Source organism: Molossus molossus, unplaced genomic scaffold, assembly GCF_014108415.1.
Source record: "Molossus molossus isolate mMolMol1 unplaced genomic scaffold, mMolMol1.p scaffold_m16_p_19, whole genome shotgun sequence".
In the NCBI taxonomy this organism is placed as follows: Eukaryota; Metazoa; Chordata; class Mammalia; order Chiroptera; family Molossidae; genus Molossus; species Molossus molossus.
Window position 1 is genome coordinate 4,346,215 of NW_023425354.1, and position 19,037 is coordinate 4,365,251.

Sequence of the window (19,037 nt, forward strand, 5' to 3'; positions counted from 1 at the left end):
AATAATTGATCACGGAGCTTTGCTGAATGTGACTTGCTGGGCTGCGTCATGGCCGGTGGCTGCCCATGGTGGTGTAGGTTTGATGGGAACTGTCGGAGCACCTCAGTGGTCGCTTTGCCCTGGGCTCCCGTGGCTCTCGAAGAAGCTCTTCTTGCTGCTGTTTGATTAAAGACTTGCCTCACTTTGTGGTGAGTGATTTTATCCACGTTGTTTTGTCTAAAAAGTGTTTCTAGACCAAAGCTCCATGCATAGCTCCAAACATTGACTATTTGGTTCAGTTTTTCTGTTAGAATTTTCTTCTTCGTCTTCTTTCTGTGGCTTCTTTACAGGCTGAAAGTGTTCAATCTCACTTCTTAAAAAAATTCTCACCCGAGGATATTTTCCCATCATCTTCAGAGAGAGTGGGAGGGAAGGAGAGACAGAGAGAGAAAAACATCAATGTGAGAGAGACACAGCGACTGGTTGTCTCCTGCACAACCCCGACCAGGGCCAGGGATTGAACCTGCAACCGAGGTATGTGCCCTTGACCAGAATCGAACCCACAACTCATTGGTCCAAGGACCAACACTCTGACCACTGACCCAAATCAGCCAGGGCTCTTTTTCTTTCTTTAAAAAAAAATTTTTTTTTCTTTATTGAGTTTAGAGGGAGAAGAAGGGAGAGGGAGAGAGATAGAAACATTGATGAGAGAAAACATTGATTGGCCACCTCCCGCATGCCCCCACGGAAGATCTGGCCCACAACCAGCACATGTGCCCTGACTGGGAATTGAACTGGTGACCTCTTGGTACATGGGTTGACGCTCAACCACTGAGCCACACCGGCCGGGCTATGTATGTTTCTTTCATAGCACTGAACTGTTGTCCAACTAAACTTCATAATCCTGCCCTGGCTGGTTTGGCTCAGTGGTTAGAATGTTGGCCCGAGGACCAAAGAGTTGCGGGTTCGATTCTGGTCAAGGGCACATACCTCAGTTGCACTTTGTCTCTGGCCCTGGTTGGGGTCATGCGGGAGGCAGCCAATTAATGTGTCTCTCTCACATCAGTGATTCTCTCTCTCACCCCCCCCCCCCCCATCTGAAGATATTTGAAAAAATAGCCTTGGGTGAGGATTAAAAAAAAAAAAACAACTCCATAATCCCTGACCTATGTGGCTCAGTTGTTTGAGCGTCATCCTGTGCACAAAAAGGTTGCAGGTTTGATTCCCGGTGAGGGCACATACCCAGGTTGTGGGTTCGACCCCCAGTCCGATGTGTGCAAGAGCAGCCAATGAATGTCTCTCACATCGATGTTTCTCTCTCTCCCTCTCCCTTCCCCTCTCTCTCAAACCAATAAAAATATATTAAAAAGCAAGCAACAAACAAACAAAAATCTCCATAATCTATGTAGTAACTGCTGGTCCCATTCAGGGCCAGCTGTATTATTTAAATTCGTGTTTTCCTAATAAACTATCACTTGAAGCGCAGATGAGAAACGAAGAGCCTTCTCTGTGGAGTGTTATGGAGGGTTACCCTCGTGGTGTCAGGGGTGCTGAGACTCTGTGCGTGGGTAGGAACCGGCTTCTGGAAATAGGCAAAGGGACGTTCGAGTCTGGACACACGCTGATCTCTGTGGATAAGATTCCAGACTACATGGAGGCCAGAGAGTAACCGCCTCGAGTTTGAGGGGAAAACCAGGGGCAAAACACACACGTACAGTACGTTCACTGAGGTGCGTCCTGGGGCCTTCGGTGGAGCTGATGGTGTCAGAACCAGGTCCTGGGAGAGGTTCAGTGAGGAACGTTAAGAGGGAAACAGCGATCTGTTTTATGTTTGGTAGCTCGGCTTCTCACCACTGGTTTTGCTGCTTTATTTTGTGCCATTGCCCCAAATCAAGAGAAGAAAGCTCTCCTGGGGTTAGCAATCGCTCTAATTATAGGACTTTTTCTTTTCTCTTTTTCTATTCCTCACGCAAGGATATTTTTCCATTTATCATCAGATAGAGTGGGAGGGAGGGAGAGAGAGAGACAGAGAGAAACTCGGATGCAATAGAGACACATCCACCAGCTGCCTTCCGCACGACCTGACCAGGGCCGGGGACGAACTGCAACTGAGGTACATGCCCTTGGCCGGAATCGAACCCGCGACTCATTCGTCCACGGGCCGACGCTCTAACCGCTGAGCCAGACCGGCCAGGGCGCGGCCAGGGCGGATGACAGGACTTCTCCGAATGCGCACTTTCACTTGGTTTAGTTTGACTGGTTGCATTTGCTCTTTCTGTCTCCCCCCTCCAGGAAGCTATTTTGCCAACCACTTCATCATGGGAGGAGAGAAGTTCGACTCGGCTCACCCGGAAGGTTACCTGTTTGGAGAGAACAGCGACCTGAACTTCCTGGGCAACAGACCGGCAGCGGTACGGCTGTAATCCGTTTGCTTCCACTGGGGCTGAGTGGCCGCTTCCACCAGCGCTGGTCCCGCGGCGGGGGTAGCTGGGCCTGAGCCGCGAGGGGGCCTGGGAGCAGGCGGCCACTTCTCGGGCGGAGCTGGGTCTCTGGCACTCGAAGCTGAGACGTGGAAAGGCCACCAGTCTGCCTGAGGGTGAGGCTGTCTCCCAAGGCTTCAGGCCTCCGCCTAAATGCCAGCTTTGCAGACAGCCCTGCCAGCCCCGAGCTTGCCCTGCTTGTTGTCTCCAGAGCACTTAATGTCACAAAAACGTACTTATCTGTCTCGCCCTGTTTAGTATCTGCCTTCCCCTTCAGGATGTGAGTTTCACAGGGCAAGGACTATGGGTACCGTTGCATCCCAGCTCCGAAGGAAGCCTGGCAGTAACGCTAGCCCGCAATAAAGGCTTCTTGAATGAATGACGGAAGATTTGCCCTTGATGTCTGAGTTGACGTTAGGCTCGGTCTCTCTCAGTTTCTTCAGCTCATTCCATAAGCTTGTGTGGGGCATTTTCTCTGCACTCAGCAGAGAAATAAATATGGAATAATAGATGCCAGAGAAATAAATATGGAATAAATGGAATAATAGATGCCATGGGGCTACTGGGTGGCTAAGAAAGGTCCTGGGGCCTTCAGACATTATTTCTAATCTTCATAGAGACCCACCTGTCTGAGGAGTTATTTATTGTTATTTTTTTTTTATCCTCACCCGAGGATATTTTTGCATTTATCTTCAGATAGAGCAAAAATTATCCTCGGGGGGGGAGGGGGAGAGACAAAAACATCGATGTGAGAGAGATACATCGAGTGGTCGCCACCCACATGACCCCAACCGGGGCGGAGACAAACTGCAACCAAGGTACGTGCCCTTAGCGGGAACCGAACCCGGGTCTCTCTGGTCTGCAGGCAGACGCTCTAACCGCTGAGCCAGACCAGCCAGAGCCAGAGGCGTTATTATGAATCCCATTTTGTAAGCCAGAAAACTGAGGTTCCGAGAGATGAAGAGTGGTGACAGCTGGCATTTACGGTGGGCATGGTACATGCCAGGCACTGTTCTAAATGTTCAGATAAAAATTTCCAAAAAAAGTCAGATAGCTGGGTCTGCCGGGCCACAGAACAGTGACTTTTCTCTCCACTGTTTCTCATTGCTTCTGCTTCCCTCTAGAAACCCCCAGCGGAGCCAGGCAGAAAAAAACATGCGAGCAGGAAATGTCGGAAGGGCAATCAAGGTCCAAAGGGAAGGGTTCTATAGGAATGGGAGGGGGAGAGGAGAAGGTGAGGGCCGCTTGCCCCGGTTCTGTGTCTAGAAGAGGTGGTGGACGGTCAGCGAGCCTTCGAGAACGGCTGGGCTGTCAGCAGGGGCTGGGGAAGGGGTTTTCCAGGCGCCAGGTGCAGTGTACAGGCCTAAAAGCATTTGCGTTTCTGCTGAATCAGCAAACATTTACTGAGCGACTACTGTGTGCCAGGTACTGTGATAGGCGCTGGGGATACAAAGCTGAAATGAGCATGGTCTGTTCCTCCCTGGAACAAATAAGGAAGCCAGTCTGGCGGGAGTGGACACCTCCTGACTTCGAAACAGGGTTAGAAAGGTAGGTGGGGCTGTGACCCCCGAGGTTTCTGACTCTCTCCTGTAGGCATGGGGAGTATTGATGATTCAGGGGCAGGTACAGACCTGGAGCAGTTATTTTTTTTTTTCCAGGAAGATTAATCTGGTGATGGTCTTCCATCTTGAGCTGTAACTAAAAAACATTTTTTGTTGTTGGTGGTTTTATTGTTCTCTTCCTCTGTATCTGGAGTGGCCCCTCTGTCCAGCAGTGCTTTTCGAAATACCAAGTCCTTCCGGCTTCAAATTAAGGGATGTCAGCTAAGACTTAACAGATGTCCACTCTGGCTTTGCGACGGTCACCTTGGCAGTGAGAGGGGAAAGGTCTGTCTTCTCTGATCGACCAGGTGGGGTTTCTCTCACGCACGACGTCAGCTCACGCCTGGAAGTGGCCCTTCCTCGCACCTGGCCTCGGCCTTCCTGTCAGTTTCTTCCTTCCTTTCTTCTTGTCTCTGGAATCAGAATACTTTTTGTTGGTTGGTTGGTTGGTTGGTTTTTTACCTTTCCAGGCCATAAAGATGATTTTAAAACAAGCCCGTGCTTAGTTCGGTTCGGTGTGAGGCTCGCGCTGCGGACGAACTTGCCCAGGGTGTCAGTGCCGCGTTGATGCCTCTCTGTGAGCCTGCGGGTGGCTGAGCTCCTTCGGGCGTGCTGGCGGACAGCCTTGACCTTCGTCTGAGTCTCCTTCCCCGTGGAGCCTCGACACTGGCCTTTCTGCTGCTGTTTTCACGTGGTAGTCATGAGACACGCTTCGCAGTGTACAGAGCAAGCGTGTTTTCACGTGGTAGTCATGAGACACGCTTCGCAGTGTACAGAGCAAGCGTGTTTTCACGTGGTAGTCATGAGACACGCTTCGCGGTGTACAGAGCAAGCGTGTTTTCACGTGGTAGTCATGAGACACGCTTCGCAGTGTACAGAGCAAGCGTGTTTTCACGTGGTAGTCATGAGACACGCTTCGCAGTGTACAGAGCAAGCGTGTTTTCAGAAGACATCAGAACTTCACGTTAAGAGAGCAAATCAGGAATTGGCAGTTACCAAGGAGTCAGGGGGACATAATGTACAGCTTAGGGAATAGTCAGTAATGAAACAACTGTGTACGGTGCAGGTGGGTACTGGAAATATCGGGGGGGAACTTTGTAAAGTATATGATTGTCTAACCACTGTGCTGTACACCTGAAACTAATATAAAATAACACTGAATGTCAACTATAATTGAAAAATTAGCCCTGGCCGGTTTGGCTCAGCGGTTAGAGCGTTGGCCTGTGGTCCAGAGAGACCCGGGTTTGGTTCCCACTAAGGGCACGTACCTCGGTTGCAGTTTGTCCCCAGCCCTGGTTGTGCAGGTGGCAACCACTCGATGTGTCCTTTTTATGTCGATGTTTCTCTCTCTCTCCCTCCAGCTCTATCTGAACAAAAAATGGAAAAGTATCCTTGGGTGAGTATAAAAAAAAAAAGAAGAAGAAAGAAAAATAAAATTAAATAAGCCCGGCTGGTGTGGCTCAGTGGTAGAGTGTTGACTCATGCACCAAGAAACATCAGTGTTTCCCTCTCTCTTCCCCCCTCTCTCCCTCCCGCTCTATCTGAAGATAAATGCAAAAAATGTCCTCGGGTGAGGATAAAAACAAAATTTAATTAAATAAAATTTAAAAAAAGAAAGAAAGCAAATCAGATAACTCCTCTAAGTGGATAGACGTAGAGTATAGAGAATGAATGCAGCACACTTTCCCTTTTCCTTCCCCTGGGTTATTTAATAATAATAGTAACAGCTAATGTTTATGACACACTTACTGTTTGCCAGGCCTGGCTGCTCTGAGCTCTTCGGACATGTTGTCCTGCCAAGGAAGGCGATGAGGGACAGAGCACAGAGACTTTATCTGTTTATTTTTTAATTTAATCCTCACCTGAGGATATTTTTCTGTTTATCATCAGATAGAGTGGGAGGGGGAGGGAGAGAGAGAGAGGGAAACATCGATGTGAGAGAGACATCCGCCGGCTGCCTCGCCTGACCAGCGCCAGGGCTGAACTGCAACCGAGGTACATGCCCTTGGCCAGAATTGAACCCACATTGGACCGCAGGCCGACGCTCCTACCGCTGAGCCAAACCGGCCAGGGCTGAACACAATGCATTAGACGAAGGTCCAAAGCCGGTGAGGGCCTGCTTCTGGGTTTGAGCCCAGCAGTCCATCCGCAGAGTGTCTCTGCCAGCAGATCCGGGCACTCGGGAGCTCTGGTCACGTCCTGTCTGTGAGCAGATCACTGAGTGCCCCTGGTGCGATGTGGAGAGGTGTCTAAAAGTAGACTGAGTGGCAGTGACACATTCTCTTGGAGCATTTCACGAGAGAGCGCTCTCGGTGCGTAATTCCACCTGCTGGCCTGAGCCCTGGGTTTGCCAGGCCTGGTCAGGGGAGGGCCCAGCGACTGCGTTCTCAAGAACCGACCGCTCCTCTCTAGCAACACACCTCCAGTGTCAGCCCAGGGGCGACAGGTTGCAGAGGGAAGAGAACAGCCTTAAAGCCACCCGGCAGCCCTGGCTGGTTTGGCTCAGTGGTTAGAGTGTCGGCCCGTGGACTAGAGAGACCCAGGTTCGGTTCCTGCTAAGGGCGTGTACCTCGGTGGCAGCCACTCGATGTGTCTCTCTCACATCCACGTTTCTCTCTGCATCTTCCTCCTTCTCCCCCTCCTGCTCTGTCTGAAGATAAATGCAAAAAAATGCCCTCGGGTAAGGATAAAAATAAAATAAATAAATAAATAAAAAGAAAGCCACCAGGCAGCCCGAGGCCAGAGCAACTGCTCTTTCCGGAGAGAATGAAGATGGGGGCTGAAATAAATTTGTTAGATGAAAGTGAAATGCCACAGACTCCCTGGCATGTGGGACTTGTGGTCTTCCCTGGCATCAGACCAAAGTGTGACTCGATGGCCTTGGCTCCCTGGACTGCTTCCTGCAGCGGGACCGCGCTGCCCCTCCGGGACTCCGTGGAAATGGAATTTCCCATCAAGTCTGAAGGGACAGATTTAAAAACCTAGGTCATATGTATACACAGCAAGATGGCTGAAGACAGGTTGGAATCAAGATGTCAGGGGTGGTTTCTCGTCGGTTTTTTCTGCTTCTCACTGTCAAACTGCCACCTTGGCAAGTCTGGCTCAGGCTCTCAGATGACCGGGCCGGGAAGGGAGGGCGGTTCTGGCTGGAGAGGGGTGTCAGGCTTGAGCAGTGCCTGGGCGCCGGGCTGGCAGGAGCCTGGAGCCCTGTCCCTGGCTGCCTGGCTGCCCGGCTGCCCGGCTGGCATCTCTGCCCCGTGCAGGAGGCTGCGGGGCCAGCGACTGCTCAGTGGGGAGTCTGGGCCTCCTGCGCGGCCAGCGGGCGAAGGCCACGGGGTCCCTGCGCCACAGCGCCCCACGCTGCGCGAGGCCCCTCCCCTGCGGCTGCCGGGAGCTGGGGCGGACTGTTTCTTCTGCGCTGGGTTGCTCCTGCTTTTGTAGGTGAATTGCTGCTCCCGTCGAAGTTGTTTAGAGGCTGAGGGAACCTGGGATTGTGTGGGTGTTTGCACACACCAGGCGGGATTTGTTAAAGAAATGGCAGGGTGTCTATGCCGTGAACTGGCAGTCAGCCCGCACCAGCTCCCCTGAGATGGAAATGTGTCCCCAAGCACATCGCGGTCGGCAAAGCTCCGCTGCCCAGAGTCCGAGTCCACGTCGGCGAAGCAGCACGGAGGGCAGTGCATGTGTGCCTGTGTGTTTAGATCTGTAGGTGCGTAAAAGTGCATACGAGGACAATGCATCTGACCTGTTACAGTGGTAACTCTTGGGGTACGTCATCACGTGTGTACCTGTGTGTTTAGATCTGTAAGTGCGTAAAAGTGCATACGAGGACAATGCATCTGACCTGTTACAGTGGTAACTCTTGGGGTACGTCATCACGTGTGTACCTGTGTGTTTAGATCTGTAAGTGCGTAAAAGTGCATACGAGGACAATGCATCTAACCTGTTACAGTGGTAACTCTTGGGGTACGTCATCACGTGTGTACCTGTGTGTTTAGATCTGTAAGTGCGTAAAAGTGCATACGAGGACAATGCACCTAACCTGTTACAGTGGTAACTCTTGGGGTACGTCATCACGTGTGTACCTGTGTGTTTAGATCTGTAAGTGCGTAAAAGTGCATACGAGGACAATGCATCTGACCTGTTACAGTGGTAACTCTTGGGGTACGTCATCACGTGTGTACCTGTGTGTTTAGATCTGTAAGTGCGTAAAAGTGCATACGAGGACAATGCACCTAACCTGTTACAGTGGTAACTCTTGGGGTACGTCATCACGTGTGTACCTGTGTGTTTAGATCTGTAAGTGCGTAAAAGTGCATACGAGGACAATGCACCTAACCTGTTACAGTGGTAACTCTTGGGGTACGTCATCACGTGTGTACCTGTGTGTTTAGATCTGTAAGTGTGTGAAAGTGCATCCGAGAACAATACATCTAACCTGTTACAGTGGTAACTCTTGGTGTACGTCATCATATTTTTCTACATGCTGTTTGAATTTTCCCCATCGAACAGGTTTTCATTTAAAGCATTTTAATTTGCCCTGGCCGGTTTGGCTCAGCGGTTAGAACGTCAGCCTGCGGTCCACAGAGACCCGGGTTCGGTTCCCGCTAAGGGCATGTACCTTGGCTGCAGTTTGTCCCCGGCCCTGGTTGGGTCGTGTGGGTGGCAGCCACTCGATGTGTCCCTTTCACATCGATGTATCTCTCTCTTCCTCTCTCTCCTTCCCGCTCTATCTGAGTAAAAACTGGAAAAAAGTCCTCGGGTGAGGATAAAAATAAATAAATAAATAAATAAATAAAATAAAGCATTTTAATTTTCTTAAAACATGGAGGGACTACCGCTGAGCAGAAGGAAAAAGGTCGAGGAGATTACAGAGAAGTAGAAAAAATGGTCCTGAGCAATTGCTCAGTGGTTAGAGCTTTGGTCCCTGAACCGAGGGTCTCGGGTTCGATTCCCAGTCAAGGGCACCTACCTGGGTTACCGGTTCGATCCTGGCCCTGGTCATGTGGGAGGCAGCCAATCAATGTGTCTCTCTCACATCAATGTCTCTCTCTCTCTCCCCCCTTCCCTCCCTTCCACCCTATCTAAGAATTAATAGAAAAACATCCTGGAGAGAAGATTAACAGCAAAAAAAGAAGTAGGAAAATGAAGGAAGTTCATACAATAATGGGTGTGAGTTTTGTTAGTGAGCTACAGGAAGGGTGTGGCCTCGTGAGTGGGGGAGGGAAGTGGTGGGGCTTGTGGGGGAGGACACAGTCCGATAAGGAACCAGCAAGGTGACCTCAGCCTCTTGGAGTTGGATTCCCACCGACCTGCCTGCTTCCCAACAACGGAGAGGAAAGGGAACCAGACAATGGGAGAGCTGAACAGGAAAGGAATAGCCACACTTTCTAAGTGGTTTAGGCTTTATAGACAGCTCCACTTGAGGATTTTTTTTTTATCCTCAATCGAGGACGTTTTTCCATTTTTTGTTAAGACAGAGTGAGAGGGAGAGAGAGAGAGAGGGACATTGACGTGAAAGGGACACATTGAGCAGCTGCCACCCACACGACCCAACCAGGGCCAGGGACAAACTGCAACCGAGGTCCGTGCCCTTAGCAGGAACCAAACCCGGGTCTCTCTGGACCGCAGGCCGACGCTCCAACCGCTGAGCCAAACCGGCCAGGGCTACTTGAGGATTTTTAAAGAAGCACTTTGTTGTTGTTAAACCAGAGGATATTTTTCCATTGATTTTCAGTTTACCTTCTATTGTTGTTGTTTTTTTCCACTTTTCAATTTTGAATTGTGAAATATTTACATGTAAGTACATAAACCACATATCTGCATTTTAAAGAAACTGTACACAAACCCCCTTGTAACCACACCCAGATCCTGATGGAAGGCCAGCACCCCACTGCCCTGGGAGTCCACCCTGATGGCCTGTGACTTTGTTAAATAACAGCTTGATTGAGCTGTAATTCACCAGGGCTGAATTGGGGTAGTACCCTCTTTTCCTTTGTAGCTAAGTATCTTAGGAAGATAGTTTGAAACTACTGCCTAGATTTTCTTTTTAATGCAAAAAGTATGAAAAAAGAAAGGAGTTTGCTCCTTGTATGTGTCTGGCCTGCAGACGTCAGGGTGTAATTTTGTGGAATGAAGTGATGGAAAGGGGTTGCAATGTAACCTGAAATTATGAGGAAGGAAAAACAGTCTCTGGGGAGTAAGCTCGGCAGGAGAGGAAAGAGCAATCGGAGAGCAGTTCTTAGTTGCTGTCACCCTAGCGGGTTACCTGCTCCGTATAAGAATTTTTTTGTTTTTAATTTTTTCTTTTTTTTATTGCTTTTAGAGAGAGAGGAAGGGAGAGAGAGAGAGAGAGAGCAACATCAATGTGAGAGAGACGCATCGATTGGTTGCCTCCCGCACGACCCTGACCAGGGCCAGGGACCGAACTGCAACCGAGGCACGTGCCCTTGATGGGATCGAACCCGAGACTCTTTGGTCCCCAGGCCAACACTCCAACCTCTGAGCCAGACTGGCCAGGGCTCCTCTAAGCGTTTCGGTCTCGTCTTCCGAAGACAGCCAGTTCTGGAAACACGATGTGTGGTCCAGGCTTCCGGGAGGCCCCTCTGCCCTGAGAGGGCGTTCCCATAGCAACGGGCCCTTTCTCCTCCAGCTTTATGTTCACAGCCCTTGACCGGTGCCCTGAGGACCCAGTCCACACCCACTGCCTGTTCCTGCCAGTGCCCGTGTTAGCCTGGTCCACGCACCTGGGTCATGCCCCCTCCTCCCTTGGCAGGCCCAGCAGCCCCAGCTGAGTGATGCAGAGATGTGACCCAATTTGGGTGGCCAGGAGGGAAGATGGGGCAGGTTCTGTGCAGGGCAAGACTGCCTTGTCTGAGGTGGCTGCCTAGTCTTTAAGCAAGGGGTGGGGGTTCCTCTATATTGCAGGGAGAGGGAGTCGGCCCCTTTGCACCCCGGGAATCTGAGGTTTGTGGTTCTCAGGTAATCTACACAGACACCCCCATCTTGACCCTTAGACTTCACTCCTGCCCCATCAGGGCCCCGACTTTGGCTTTGGAGACTTGCCTGGGCTGAGAGTTTTAGTTCTGCTTAAAATTAGGTCCCGTGCCCTGGCCGGTTTGGCTCAGCGGTTAGAGCGTCAGCCTGCGGTCCAGGGAGACCCGGGTTCGGTTCCCGCTAAGGGCACGAACCTCGGTTGCAGTTTGTCCCCGGCCCTGCGGGTGGCAGCCACTCGATGTGTCCCTTTCACATCGATGTTTCTCTCTCTCTCTCTTCCTCTCTCTCCCTCCCGCTCTATATGAACAAAAAAAAATGGAAAAATGTCCTCGGGTGAGGATTAAAAAAAAAAATTAGGTCCCGTGCCTGCAGGAGACCAGTGTCCTCACATGTCCCCAGAGGAGGCTGCTGACCATCACATATGGCTTTGAAAGGGTGCTACTGTCTTTTTCCATTTCAATGAACTCTTTAAAAAATTTTTTTCTTTATTGACTTTAGAGAGGAAGGGAGAGGGAGAGACAGAAACATCGATGAGAGAGAAAATAGATTGGCCGCCTCCTGCATGTCCCCCACTGGGGATCAGGCCCACAACCTGGCATGTGCCCTGACCGGGAATCAAACCAGTGACCTCCTGGTGCAGGGGTTGACACTCGACCCCTGAGCCACACGGGCAGAGCCATTTTCAACAAACTCTTAATAACAGCCGCCCAATTCCACAATCCTGATTGAAACCATTTCTCCTGCCTCCTGCACCAGAGACGGCACACCTGCCACATGTCACACTATGACAGCACGCCAGGGACCCACCCCCCGGTGCTCACTGCCATCTGGCTTGTGGGTGGCCTATACAAACTCCCCTGCAGAGCCCACTTCCTTAGGTCACTTCTGTACCAGCTAGTTTAGGTCAGGCTCCTGGGAGCAGACCTGAGCAGATCTTGGGAAGCTTTCTACCGAAGGAGTGCCCCCCCGTCCCATCCGGAGAAGGACAGCAGAAGTCAGACCAGCAGGGGGGCAAAACTGAGCAACAACGTGAGTGGTGTTGGCACAGGCCCTTCAGCCTGGTCCCTCGGGAAAGCTGTGGGGTACACCTTGTACCAGAGTCGCCCCGTCCTGAGGTAGAGGGTCGGCCTGTGGTACGCCCCGTCGGTGAGTCATGTCTGTCCTGTGGCTGTGCGGTGAAGAAGGAACAGACACTCTCACGGACCAGGTGGCTCTGGTTCCTCATTCCTGGGAAGGAGAGTGTGTGGCCAGCATGCTCAGCGCCTGGGGGAGGGGAGCACAGACCTGGCGGTGGGGGTGGGGCGCCCACACATCACTGCACACCTCATACACACGTCTGTCCTTGTTGGTTAATCCAACAGTGTGTCTTGGAGCTCACTCTAGATCCTCCGACACAGGACGGGCTTGTCCTTCTGAAAAAGCACATTTATTGCAGTATAACACACGCTGAAGGGCAACAGATCACGCGTGCCAAGGCGATTCTGACAAGGGTCCAGCATCCAGATCAGGACAGCACACGGCCAGCCCCCCAGACGCCCCCCGGGGGCCCCAGGGGACCGTGAGCCTGGCTGGTCTCCTGGTTTGAACTGGATGTAAGTGGAACCGGGCACGAGTTTGTTCTCCCCGTCAGGTGGTGCGTGTGTGAACGCACCGTCTGCCCGCCTGTGGCGCGTCTCGGGTGAGCGCACTAGAACCACTGTGGCCCGCGCGGCCGCGACTGGCCTGCCCTGTGGATGTTACCGAGTGCCGCCTGCGTGGGTGGGGCTCCCTCCGCGTGGCCTCGTGGGCGGAGTGTGGCCGCGGCGGTTTCCCAGGCCCACGCACCTGTCCTCCCCCACAGCGGGGTTTGGAGTCCCCGGCACCGGCTGTTTTTCACCTTTTCCATTTTCCTGATGACGCGTATAATTAACTTAGTACGTAGAGTATAAAGGGATTAACTATGAAATGTAATTTAGACTTTGAAATTGCAGGTGCAAGAGTTATTCTTCTGTAAAAAAAAATTTTATTTCAAAATAGCCCTGGCCCGTGGGGCTCAGTTGGATGGGCATCTTCCTAGTCACCGAATTTCGCCAGTTCCATTCCTGGTCAGAGCACATGCCCGGGTTGTGGGGCTCCATCCCCAGTGGGGGCCACGCAGGAGGCAGCCGATCAGTGTTCTCTCTCACATGGATGTTTCTGTCTCTTCCTCTCTTTGCCTTCCTCTTTCTTTAAAAATCAATAACAAATATTTTTAAACAATTCAGAATGGCTACCATGCGATCTTGTACCAGAAGGTCACTCTCCATCCCCTCCCTCGTGACAGTCCCGTCTGCACCCTCCCCTCCGCGCTCTCCCCGGTTAGCTGGGGCTGTGTGCAGGCTCTTGGGCAGTTCTCGCAGAATTCAGGAAAACGGCAGGATTTCGTCGCCACCAAATCACTCAGTGTGGGGTCCAGCCCGTCTGACTGGAGGAGACCGTTCTGTTAAACTCAAGCTTTTTAGTTGAACAGAATTTTCTTACAAATCTATGCTCAGTCCCAGCCACAGGAGTTTATGTTCTCTTTTAACACCAAAATTGCACCTACCCTGGAAGGAAATCGGGTTGTGCCTCGTACGACCCAGTCGTGGAAGATGGAAGCAGGGTGCGTATACAGGGGCAGTTTAAACAAGAGGTCTGTGGCCTGGCTGTGTGGCTCGGTTGGTTGGAGCCTCATCCCACCCATGGAAAGGTCTTAGTGTGATTCCCAGACAGGGCACATGCCCAGGCTGTGAACTTTATCCTGGAGGGGGGAGTACGGAGGCAGCCGGTTGGTGTCTCTCTCTCTCTCAAATCAATGGACATATCCTGAGTGAGGTTGAAAAAGAAAATGATAATTAAAATAAGCCCTGGACAGTTTGTCTCAGTGGTTGGTGCATCAGCCTGCAGACCAGAGAGTCCCGGGTTCAGTTCCCGCTAAGGGCACATACCTCGGTTGCAGTTTGTCCCCAGCCCTGGTTGTGATTGTGTAGGTGGCGGCCACTCAATGTGTCTCTCTCACATCATTGTTTCTCTCTCTCTCTTCCTCTCTCCCTCCTGCTAAAAAAATAAATAAGAGCTCTTTGTGGATTTATTTTTTTATTATTATTACTTTTTAATCCTCACCCAAGGATACATTTTTATTGATTTGAGGTGGGACGGGGGGAGAGAAGCATCGATGTGAGAGAAAAACCATTGGCTGCAGTCTGTATGCGCCCCAACCAGGAATCCAACCCACGACCTTCTGTTGTATGGACGACGCTCCCCCAGCTGAGCCACCCGGCCGGGCTGTCTGGATCAAAGAGCTGCTTCATGGCTCCTTTTGCACATCTGCTCTCGGCAGGACTGGCATATCATCTCCTCCGCCCCCATCAGACCCTGGTCCCCCCTGGCGTGCACAGAGGCTGGGCGCACAGGACCTGTGGGAGCTGAGTGGGCCCGTGGCTGTTCGTGGAACACTGTGGGGAATGTGTCTTGTCATTCTGGAAAAGCAAAGCCTCAGGGAGAGAGGTCCCCGGGGACAGCGGTGGCTGTAAAAGGGGCTGATGGACACGCTCTGCTCTCGGGCATGATGTTGGCTCCACAGCTGTGTGTGTTTGTCGGCGTTCATAGAACTGGCACCCAAGAGTGTGAATTTTACTGGATGTAAATATACCTCGATATGCCTGACTTAATAAAAACAAAACACGTGTCTTGGAAAGGAGAGGCGGCCGCAGACGTGCCCCAGGCCCCGGAGCCCCGTCTGTGGGTGAGTGCCACCCAGAGGGCCGGGCGCTGTGTGCACGTGGCCTCCGCTGGCAGCCCTCAGCCAGAGGAGGGCACCGGCTCCCCAGCTGGCGCGCAGGGCTCCCCGCAGAGCAGATGCCGGCTCCCCAGGCCTGGGCTGTGCATCGGCCGAAAGCCACGCGTGTCTGTTAGACCGCCAGGGTCACGCTCTGCTCTCGGGCACGATGTTGGCTCCACAGCTGACGGGGGCGAACCTGCTTCACTCCCGCTGTACTCCGGCCGTGTCCCCCGCGGACCGAGTGAGACCAGAGAGCCTTCCAGTGGCTCTGGTGAGGGGTCCCCGCAGGGGCTGCGGCGCCCAGGAGGTTAAATTCCGGTGGAGCAGGTGTGGGACTCACAGTTCTGCTGGGTCACCGCGAAGTGGACGCATCCCAACTGTATTCGCTCTGAGTGCTCCTCAGCCACAGATAAGAGATGCTCCTCTAACTGCTGGTATTTCGCCTGGGCATTCTTTTATCCAAGTCTTCAGAGCTGCACTGGGGGTAGAATTCTCTGAAGAAGATAACATTATCGGAAGATAATCGTGTCACCACTGGTAGGCTGTTTCATGGCTCTGTATGACATTTTTTATATGATTATAATCACCCAACGAGATAGACAAGGGCTGCAAATTCCATTTCACAGACGAGCAAACTGACGCCCGGGTCTCATATCAATAAGTGTGAGCATTGCCCTGGCCAGTGCAGTTCAATGGTCAGAGGGTCAGCCTGAGCATCGAAGGGTCGCAGGTTCGATTCCTAGTCAAGGGCATGAACTTGGGTTGCAAATTGGATCCCTGGCCCTGGTCGGGCGAGTGTGGGAGGCAACCAATCGATGTGTCTGTCTCTTTCTCTCACTCTCTTCCTCCCTTGTTCCTTCCCTTCCACTCTCTAAAAGTCAGTGGAAAAAATATCGTCAGGTAAGGATTAAACAAATTGTTGTGAGAACCGAGGCAAGAACCTTGGTCCTCCAGCTCCTGGTGGCTGCTCCTCTTCGTTCTCTAGTCTTGCACACGGCTCACTGGTGGGCCCAGTGGGGCTTAGCTCCTGAACCTCATAAAGGTCGCTCCACAAACCCTTCATTGGAAAGCCCACGGCAGTCTGGTTTTTGTTTTTGTTTTTTCCAGTTATTTTGTGAACCCGTCATTTAGTCTGAAGGACAAAGGTTCAAAAGTCAAAGAGTCACCACAGGCCCGTGCTGTCCGCATCCAAACGCCTTATCCATCCGTTCCTTTCGCAAGTGCGCGGGCATCTACTACGCGGGTCGAGTCGCCCGGGGTCACGCAAACACGACTCTCACGTGGATTTCCCCTCAAACTCAGTCTCAGGGAAGATCGGACCTACACACACAGGGAGGAGCGAGAACAGGAACTTTGTGACCTAAGTTTTGCTGACTTGGAAAATGCCCCAAACGCTTGAACTTCTGTGTGTCGTTGAACGTTCCGTCTCTTCACAAAGCCGAGCACAGCGGACTCTGCGGTGTTCGGCAGCGAGACTGAAGCACGTGTTGTAGGAGTTTCCTAGAAATTTCTTTGAAACATCCTGAGCCCTGGGGTGCACGCTCTCACCTCGGTTTCCTGTTGTGCGCCCCGTCTTACGGGAAACTGCACTCCCTGGCGCTGCATTTCAAAGAAACAGCTGGGTGACTTTTTCAGCTTTTAAAGAGGTGCACGGTGGCCTTGAACTGCGCTGAAACTGTCCTACAGTCTCTAGAAGTGGAGCTCCGGGTCAGATGGCTTAACAGTCGGTCACAGGAAGTGGCGTCCCTGGGCAGCACACTGTGTCATTCTCTGAAATGGTCTGGCCCACGGACTGGGGAAGGAGCCCTGGTCATTCCAGAAGTCCGTCAGCCGTGGGCTTCATCTGTGGACGGCAGCCCTGAGAAGCGAGCTCGCGGTGGAGGTGCTGCAGGTGCAGCACGGGGTGCGGTCCCTGGCCCTCGTCCCGTCTATTAGAACGTCGCATGCTGTGAGCTCCCTTCCACTGACCCACACGGGGCCATGTTTTTAAAGAAAGAGATGGGGAGCATGTGGTTAGCCTAGGAAGCGAATAGACATCACAATAAAAAGAAGTACCACTGAGGAACATTTACAGTCTACACGTTCTTCCACACTGAGCATGTACGCTCTTGTCTCCCAGCCCCAAAGCACCCTCTGTGTTGCAGCTGGGACTGTGCCGGCCACCTTTCTGCATGGCCCACAGCTCCCTGCCAGGCTCTGCCAACAGGGGGTGCTAGAGGGCTGCCGGGCTGGAGGTTCAAGTCTCAGCTTCAGGGGCCTCTAGGATCTGATCACCCCAAGCCCCAGGGGTGGTAACTGCTTCCTGCTGTTGTCCTGTCCCCTCCGTGTCCCCTCCGAGTGTTTCAGTTCTTAGCACCCGTTTCACCAGTTCCTTATACTAAATTCTCTCCACAAAAACAAAACAGGCGTGATCTCTGTTTTCCTGGCTGGGCCTTGATTGATACAGCCTTTCATCTCACAGACGGCGAGTAGCTGTTATTGAGCATATTTCACAGGCAGGGAAGCAGAGACTTTTTAGGGCACAGCGATTTGTCTGGCATCACACGAGAGCCGAGACCCACCCCGTCCACTTTGAGCTCCTCTGCTTGCTGGGTCATCTCAGCCTTGCTCTTGCCGAACTTCTTTTTTCACAAATTATTTTATACTTCCAGAAGGACTGCAAAGGTGGTAGAGAATCCCTGTGTACCCTTCTCTCAGACCTTACATAAAACACAACCACAGGACATTGATCCACACTAGAAATCAGCACAGGTACGTTACTGTTTTAGAAATGGCAGACTTGCCCTGGCCGGTTTGGCTCAGCGGTTAGAGCGTCGGCCTGCGGACCAGAGAGGCCCGGGTTCAGTTCCCACTAGGGGCATGTACCTCGGTTGCAGTTTGTCCCCGGCCCTGTTTGGGGTTGTGTGGGTGGCAAACAGTCGATATGTCTCTCACATCGATGTTTCTCTCTCTTCCGCCCTATCTCCCTCCCGTTCTATCTGAAGATGAATGCAAAAATGTCCTCGGGTAAGGATTTTTAAAAAAGGCAGACTTTATTAGGAGGGCACCAGATTCCCCATAGGGGAACTTTCGAGTTCAGGACACCACATCACCTCTGGTTGTCATGTCTCCTCCAATCAGTGACAGTTTCTCGGGTTTTCCTTTTTTTTTTTCTTTTTTTCTTAATATATATCTTTTTATTGATTTTAGAGATAGAGCGAGGGAAAAGGAGAGAAACGTCAATCTGTTTCCTCCTGCTTGTGCACCAGCCGGGGATCGAACCCACAACCTGGGCACATGCTCTGACAGAGAACCGAACCTGAAACATTTTGGTGCACGGGATGACGCTCCAACCGAGCCACGCTGGCCAGGGCGTCCCTGTTTTTCACAACCTAGACATGTTGAGATTAGGTATTTAGTAGAACTTTCCTTAGTTCGGGTTTTCTGATGCTTCCTCGGAGCTGGGTGATGGACTTGGAAGCCACAGAGGCCTTCTTATGGTGTCTTATCAGGTACATACTAGCTCATGACTTACTACTGGAGATGGTGACCTTGATCGCTTGTCAAGGTGCTGTCTGTCAGGCTTACCCACTGCAGACCTTTCCTCTTCCATAATTTATTTGTTAGACTACTCCAGTCACTAGATTGTCTTGCTGAACTTTGACTTCCCACTTGATTACGGAGCTGTGCTTTCTCTGCAGATTATTAACTAGACTCTTTGTGTTCATGGCCAGGCTGAGAGCACAGACTCAGGAGCCAGACCAGCAACGTTGGGAGATGCGACCGGGCGGTGCTTCTTGGGGGATTTGATCTGCCTCGCCGTCTCTGCTTTGTACGGTGTTTAGACTTGGCACTTGACTATTTTTAGCCTCAGAAAGCTGACGGTTAATGCTCGGGCACCTATTTATTCCCGATGAACCGGAGTCACCTCTGACAAGCCCAGGGTCTTAGTGGCAGGCAGGAAATCAGCAAAAAGAGGAAGAGCCCTTCAGAGGCAGCTGCTGAGAACAGGAAGCTTGGAGGACCTGGCTCAGGAAAGGAGACGGACAGGGATGGACTGAGAGGCGGTTGGTGACAGATGTGGAGGGAGGCAGAGGTCTCAGGTAGGAGGCCAAGGAAGGGACGGGGATGGGCCACCGGATGAGAGAGCTGCCAGGGACATACATCAACTTTGGAGTTGGACTCTGAACACGAAATATTGTGGATATTTGTATTCTGTCTCTG

At 51.9% G+C, this 19,037-nt stretch overlaps 1 protein-coding gene across 2 annotated transcripts in view; it reads left to right on the forward strand.

Annotated features, from left to right (window-relative positions):
- RNF157 (ring finger protein 157) overlaps window positions 1–19,037 on the forward strand; it is a 74,789-nt gene that overhangs the window by 20,366 nt on the left and 35,386 nt on the right. For both annotated transcript variants that reach the window (XM_036267940.1, XM_036267941.1), the window contains exon 2: window positions 2,272–2,390. In XM_036267940.1, the coding sequence (XP_036123833.1) occupies window positions 2,272–2,390 (119 nt within the window). The remainder of the gene's footprint in view (window positions 1–2,271; window positions 2,391–19,037) is intronic.